At 41.6% G+C, this 7,534-nt stretch overlaps 1 protein-coding gene and 1 pseudogene across 1 annotated transcript in view; one reads left to right on the top strand and one right to left on the bottom strand.

The window, feature by feature from the left end:
- The first annotated feature begins 3,340 nt into the window (after positions 1-3,340).
- Positions 3,341-3,779, top strand: LOC146834922 (large ribosomal subunit protein uL14m pseudogene; annotated as a pseudogene).
- Positions 3,780-5,137: 1,358 nt separating this feature from the next.
- The window catches only part of TTC22 (tetratricopeptide repeat domain 22), a 222,604-nt gene continuing 220,207 nt past the window's right edge, over positions 5,138-7,534 (bottom strand). The window contains exon 7 of the mRNA XM_085602535.1: positions 5,138-7,024. Within this exon, the coding sequence (XP_085458661.1) occupies positions 6,494-7,024 (531 nt within the window). The 3' untranslated portion in view covers positions 5,138-6,493. The remainder of the gene's footprint in view (positions 7,025-7,534) is intronic.

Below are 7,534 nucleotides of genomic sequence, written 5' to 3'. Positions count from 1 at the left end.
CCGTTTCTGGAAACGATACATTGATGATATCATGGTGATTTGGGAAGGTAACCAGGAAAGCCTTAACAACTTTCATCAATGGATGAATGCCCAAGATGAATGTCTCAAATTCACCTACACAGCCAACAATCTACGGCTAGACTTTCTAGATCTAACCATCTATGTTGAAAATGACATCATCAAAACACGAACATTCTTCAAACCAACGGCAAAAAACAGCCTCCTCTCATTCAACAGCTTTCACCCACGCCCCCTGAAAGAAAATCTACCTTACAGCCAGTTCCTACGACTCAAACGTAACTGCAGCGATCTAGCAGAATACAAAAAACAAGCTGACGACTTAAGCTCCAAACTGCTCAGAAGAGATTATCCGACCAAGATTATCTCCAAATGCAAAAAAAGAGCTAGAAACCAACCTAGAGAATGTCTACTCCAAACTACAACAAGGAACCCAACAGATGATACACCCACTTGTGTCACCACCTACAGCACAGCAAGTAATGCGGTCAAGAAAGTAATTAATAAAAACTGGCGTATCTTGACTTCTGGAAACCTGAAATGGCAGAAACCCAGATTTGCAAATAAGAGGACTAGAAACCTAAAAGACATCTTGGTACACACACGACCTGCGGCTCCACTCAAACTGAAAAACACCCTTTGGGACCTCCAACCAGTTACAGGTCACTATCCATGTGGACAGTGTTCGGTATGTCATCTAACAACACCTACAAAGACTATCCAATTGCTACCCAACCTGAAGTGGACCATAAAACAACACACCAACTGCAACACAGCCTCTGTAATCTATATGATTACCTGTCCGTGTAATCTCAGGTACATCGGAATGTCCTGCAGAAAAATAAAGGTGAGAATCTGTGAACACAGAAGCAATGTTAAGTGCAGACGTGAAACCACCAAAATGAGCCGTCACTATATTGAACAAAAACACTCAGTGGACGATCTCAAATGGATCATAATAGAAACACTAGTAGGGTGCAAGAACAATGCCGAGAAAATTCTCTTCGAAAGAGAACAAAGGTGGGTCCACCGCCTCAGCACAGACACGAAAGGCCTGAATGATAATATACCTTGGCTCAATTTCAAATAAGGCATGACCAATTTGGCCTTATGTTACATAGCACCAAACACGCTGAAAAGAGCCATCCTGATCTGTTCATAAAGCTCCCAGTTCTGAATCATATACATGCAATGACCTCTTTGATTTTTAAACGATCTTTAACCATTTAAAAACACACCAGGTCAATGCTAATTGTATCGAGTGGCTAAACCCCCATTCTAATAATTTTTTAATAATTCATCACCCCCTTTTCATGAACAATGCGCAAGTCTTTTTTCAGTCTCTCTTCATACACGGAGCTATAAAACCGGCAACACACGGGATCTCGTTCTCCACGAGCCCTGCCCGCCAGCACAAGTCGTGCTCTGCCCGAAACTGAGGTACGGAAGGCTCATCCCGTCGGTGGTCAACAAAACCGCTTCGAAGCTCAACAAACTAACGGTATCTGTAACACCCTATCCCCCCACCTCCCTCCTCCTCCCCCTCGTCCCTCTTTCCTCTGCCCCACCTCCCCTCCCTATCTTCCCCGTTCTTTACCTGCACAGGCAAGATAGTGACGCTGCCACGGCAAAACCGCAACTCGGATGCGTCTCAAGGTAATCTGCCTCTGCCTATCTAACGTTGGGGTCTGCTTGAATTGTGATTGTCCACTCAAAACACACAGATAACAGAATGACTGTAACGATTGTCCTGTTTTTTTATCGAATCTACCGAGACCATCTCGCAACTTTCACGATATATTTATATTCTTTCCAATGACTCGATAAACCAAGGGAAACATATCGTAAAAACGTGATCGGCCAATCGTACCGCTCACTTAGATATATCTTTCCTTGGCTACTACAATCCCACAGTATATCAGAGATTTGCCATTATATAAGTTGCTTAACAGTATCAATAAGAATTGCCATTTTTTGCTTGTTCATTGTTTTAACTCACTTGTCTTTTTTAGCCCACTGCCACCCAAAAATTGGGGGTTTCTTTTCATTGATTGTCTCTTAGGTTTCATTTTCATTTCTCCACAGGTAACAATATTTCTGAGACGTAGCTATCTATCACATTGTTTGAAGACAGCATTTTTTCAATTGCTTGAACTGTACAACAACAGCTCACACCACTAACAGGTCCTGAAGAATGCCCCACGACCCCCTCCTGGGGCACTGAATGGGCAGAAACATGTCGACCTTTTGATATGGACACCTACAGTGCTTTGGTTACATAACCTAACCTTCAGCACCACCTCTCTTTTTTAACAGTCTCCCCACACGCCCACCAGAATAAATTGTCATTTCTTCAAGGCAGTGTGGGTACGACACTTTTAACCTCACTATTATCACTTTTGCACAATTATTACTGATCACTACCAAGAAGCAGTGGTTCCCTCCAGGTGGAGGCAGCATGACAAAAGAGACCCAATGATAATGCTGATGCGTATTTATAAGGCGGAGAATCAAGATAAACCGCCAAGAACCGCCCATACCACTCAAAAAATACGCTATTGAGGGTTCTCATTAACACCTATCTAGGTGTTAATATTTTCAATTCCAGATTTACGAACCTCCACTTTTGGTTACAAGTGATCCATTCCCCCCTGATTTATGACATATGCTTTGGAAGATGAATGGATAACTATCTCTTCTAACTCCCCCCTCTCTTGATTGGATGATATGCTTGTAACCATTCATTACGATTACCTGTTTAGTAAAAAGCACTCAAACATTCTAGTTGGGGATAAGGAGCGCCATAAAAGAAAAAGAAGATAAAAACAGACCCGCATTACAATAATAGACGAAAATGGGATGTCTGGTGAGGGAATAGAGATGGAGGATCCTGTTAGAAATCATGGTGGCCTTGCTTTGATTCAAGCCCAAACAATCTGGGAGACTTCCAACGAAGATGAGATAAGGTCAGGAGAGTAGATAATATAGACAAACTGGGTAAAGAAGCGATTTAGATCAACATGCTAATCCAAATGTGCTTGTTTGCTCCCTGCATGCAAGATACATTTGTCTACAACGGAGTAGAAAAGCCGTAATGGGTAAACAGAGAGGCAAGAGAAGAAATATGAATACATTCTTTGGTGTTAACTTGCAACCTTTTTATAGCTAATAGAATTTAATATGTCAATGTTTGTGTCTTAAGGTTAGTCTAAGGAAGGAACCGTTTGTTCTCCGGAAGTAGCACAACATGTCAGGGTGACCGGTCCGTACAGCAGAGATAACCACGGTACTACCTTATCGGGGAAAAGAAAGAGGGACAGCCATGGCTTTACTCCAGAGAAGTGCGAGTGCGCTCTTGAGTCGCACAGTAAGCAGTGCTCTCTGTCAACGCACATTAAGCATCACCGCATCCTGCAGTGCCATTCAGAAGATGACTGGTGTTCGCGTGGTTGACAATAGCTCCCTTGGCAACACCCCCTACCACCGACCACTAAAGTGCATCCATGTGTACAACAAGAATGGAATCGGAAAAGTAGGAGACATGATCTTACTGGCCATAAAGGGGCAGAAGAAAAAAGCGCTCATTGTGGGCCATAATATGCTAGGCTCCAGAATGACACCAAGGTTTGATTCCAACAACGTCGTCCTCATCGAAGACAATGGGAACCCGCATCAAGACACCAATTCCCAATACTCTGAGCAAGAGGGAAGGGGAGTTCTCCAAGATACTACCATTGCTCAGACCTTTGTTTAAAGATTAAACAGAAGACAGGGAGGCAAATTGGGTGGAACACAAAAACAATGTGCCGCTTCACACTAAAAGCAGAGGCATTCTGCTAAGGCGACATAGGTTGAGCTAAAATCCAGATTGGAACTCCTTCCTTATTTATTTATTTTTTTAATAAAAAAACTAAATGAAAGAGCTAGGTTTACTCGTGCTGCTTGAGAGGTCACCCTGGTGTGTTATGTAAATATTGCGGCAAGCAGTGCATATGTTTATTAAAAAAAAAAAATTAGGGTGCCTTTCTGTTCAACATGTACCTAGTGATAAGAGTGCATAATCCTTGGTTTCCTCTCAGCTAAGCTGGATTAAAGTTCCCCAACCGAAAGTGTTACAGCTTGAAGTTGTAATCCTTTAGGGGTGGTCTTCTGTACTCTGCCTATTATATTACTGGTATCTAGGGCTGGGCCTACTGCACCTCCATATGATAACACCCATTCAGGCAAGCAGGCATTGAAATGGTCTCCACTGTAATTGGTTATGTCCATTTACCTCCTAAATATTGGTTGTGGAGCTACTGAAAACCTGGTTCGATGTTACCATTTAGAGGCTTGACGGGCTGGGCCCTAGTGCTATCTGAGCCTGGTCCTTTTTTGGGAGGGGGGGGGGGTCTAGAGCGCTGTGTGCTTTCTATCAGTGGCAGCTTCAGAGGACTATTCAAAAATACAGAGATTACAACAAGATATTTGTGTTAGCAAACTAAATAAATAAATACAAAAACTGTAAAAAGTAAATTTAAAAAAAAAGGTTAGTCTAAGCAGAGTATGAAAGACCTACAAGGCAATTCCTAAACAATGGTAGATGGAGGATCTTTTCTTAAATATCTTGAGGAACATACAATTGCTTAACTCTGGGAAACTTGGCATCAGTAAATTCTACACCTTTCACATTAGTGGCTTTGGCCCAGTTTCTTAAGAAAAGATGGTTGTTTGTAAAACACAGATTTGCGATTGAATGTGAAGCTGATCGCGCTGGGATCAGTGCAGTGCCAAGAGGATAGAAGCATATAAAGACAAACTAGGTGTCCACCTCGGCTCTTTGTTTCACATTGGCATGCAGGAGCCCCAAAGAAACTGGTGAACCGGGCCGCAAAGAAGTGTGTTTGGAATATATAGGCGATCCAGTACTAACATATAGTCACTCTACCTTTCAGATTGCAGCCAAGAGGAAGTAATCTTTTGGGTGAAGCTATTTGATCCGAGCTGTAATAACAACCTGAAACAGATAATATGCACTTCTTACACCCATCATTACTTTCATACCCCACTATCTTAATTGGTCTAGAGTTCTTCTACTATAAAGCTTTTCTCCGGAAACTAGAACAAGTACCACAGTCTGTTCAAAAAGAGAGCAGCATTTATTTCTTCTCTGTGATTTGCACATAAAACCAGCAGACACTGACTGGTATTAATGTCCCCAACGCATATATGCATGTTTTTTGACAGCCAGCCATGTGACGATGCATTCCACAATCCATCCTTGCACCCTTTAAAGGCAGACTGTAAAAAAATAGAGAAAGGAAAATCCCAATGCCCATAATGTGCAAAATCAGAGGAGACACAAAAAATCAGAGAAAATGTAATTTGTGCTGAAGGCAATGATATGGTTGAACTAGCTGAGCAGCACAGGCACTGTCTTACACTGAGGGCAGCTTAAGTAATAGAATCGTAGTGGCAGGTTGCCAGAGCCATCCAGAGTGGATGCATATGTTCACCATATTTTTTAAACCTCCAAATTGAGAAAATTGGGACGAGTAGAGGGCACACATTATTTTTCCTTTGGCCTCTTTCTCTCCTAAGGCATTCCCTGTCCCGAAGCAGCGACTCAACTGCTGTTGATTCGGAGCATGAAGGCAGTTTGTGATTTTCTTCAGTGCATCAATATACTGCAGGTTGCCCCACATTTGTATGCAGAGAGTTGCAATACATTGCAGAAGAAGTGATCCCAGACAGAAAATGATGGATACCACAACTGTTTTAGAAGCTTTGTTTTGGTGTCCACTCATTGGATAGGGGGGAATACCCTTTCACTCCCCTACTTCCCAAAACCCATAGCACTGCCAAAAGAGGGGGCAGCAGATCTTATATTAAGGTGTATTTTGTGCATACAAGTGGAAACTTTGTCAATGTTTTCGAATAGTTTACCTCTTGGGCAAATATTAAATAATGCACACCCAAGGCTCCACCAGATAACTTGGAGAAATTTGAATATAATTTGTGTGGTAAGAGGAAGGAGAAGAAAAGCAAATTGTAATTTAATTTTGTATGCAGTAGTATACAATAAGAAATTCCTGGTTTATTGTAAGATTATATTGAACACAGATGATATATGCAGTGACCAGGTAGTAGATGCAAGGTCAGAAAGAAAAATCCTGCTCCATTTGGAAGTCTGTTTATGAAATCACGGGTGGCAAGGCTTTGTCCTATTAAGGAATGGACCTCCGCTGACATGGGGAGCTAGAGTCATAGCTGGACTGTGTCAGTTCTTCATTCAATCACAGCCACTTTATAATTGAATCACCCACCTTAACAAGTTGAAGCACATGCTGAAAGTGAAAAACATTGGATGAAAGGTATTTTCTTTGTATTGTTGTTTTTGATTCAACCATCTAAGAACGCTTGAAACAACAAAATCTTTGGTTTTTAATGCAATAATAAAATTTCATATTTTGATATTTGGGTTCCACACTAATTTCTAAAAGGATGCTGCTCGATCACTTAGCCTGCGCTTTCTGAAGTCAGTTTTCATTGTGTCCAGCAAGAGTTTCACTAGGTCCATTTTCCCCATGGCAATCATTGCTTTGGAAAGTTCAACAATCTCCACAGTATGATTCCGACAAACCACTTGTAGCTCCTGACGGACACGCACAATGGGGTACTTCTCCTCTGCCTTCTTCACCCAGACGTCAACCTCTTTTATCAGAGTCCCGGCTGTCATCCTTTTCTGACTAAACACAGTGAGAAGAGTTTCCATTAGACACCGAAAGCTCTCCGTGTGCGAGGACCCAATGTCGTCCAGTTCTATTGCCCGCTTGAAGCACTCGATTGCATTAAGTTCCTCACTTTTAACTCTCAAGCACTTTCCTCGGAGGAGCTGAATTTCAGGTAAGGTGTCTCCAGGATCAAATTCCAAAGCTTTAGCAAAAAACACCAGTGCATCGTTCAGTGCATTTTCATCCACCAGAAACTGTTCTTGCATGGCATCAACACCCATGTAGTAACATACCTTCAAAGACATGAAACATGAATTACTGTAAGGTACAAAGAGTTCAACCCATCAAAAGTTTCTTAACATTGCTAAGATATTAAGCACTCTCTGACAAAATTGCTCAACATTTCAAATTTCAAAGGGCCTGGTTGTATCACTAGTGAGCTCAGAGAACACATTGTTTTGTGAGGAGTAGTAGGCGTCTGTAAATTGTAAAGCAAATCTCAAGTGAAATGATAATTGAGAATGAATAGTATCCCCAGTAGCAAATATCTTATACACTGTAGGTGTCAGTTGCACTTGTCCAGACACTTCTTTTTCTTTTTCATTGACAGTTGAAGACCTTTTATCTTCTTTGCCAAAGTCATAATTATTAAGGTTCTCATATGAGGCACAAGCTGAATTTCACTTGTTGTGTAGTGGATTTGCAAGCTGTGATATACAACTTTACTCTCACCAGAAACAAAGCCGAGCCCACATAATCTATTTCATTACTGGACAGAACAATTGCTGGCCTGGGTTAGACAA

This window comes from Triturus cristatus, chromosome 4_2 (assembly GCF_964204655.1).
Source record: "Triturus cristatus chromosome 4_2, aTriCri1.1, whole genome shotgun sequence".
In the NCBI taxonomy this organism is placed as follows: Eukaryota; Metazoa; Chordata; class Amphibia; order Caudata; family Salamandridae; genus Triturus; species Triturus cristatus.
Note: the sequence above shows the minus strand (reverse complement) of the source record. Positions and strands in the feature narration are given on the sequence as shown.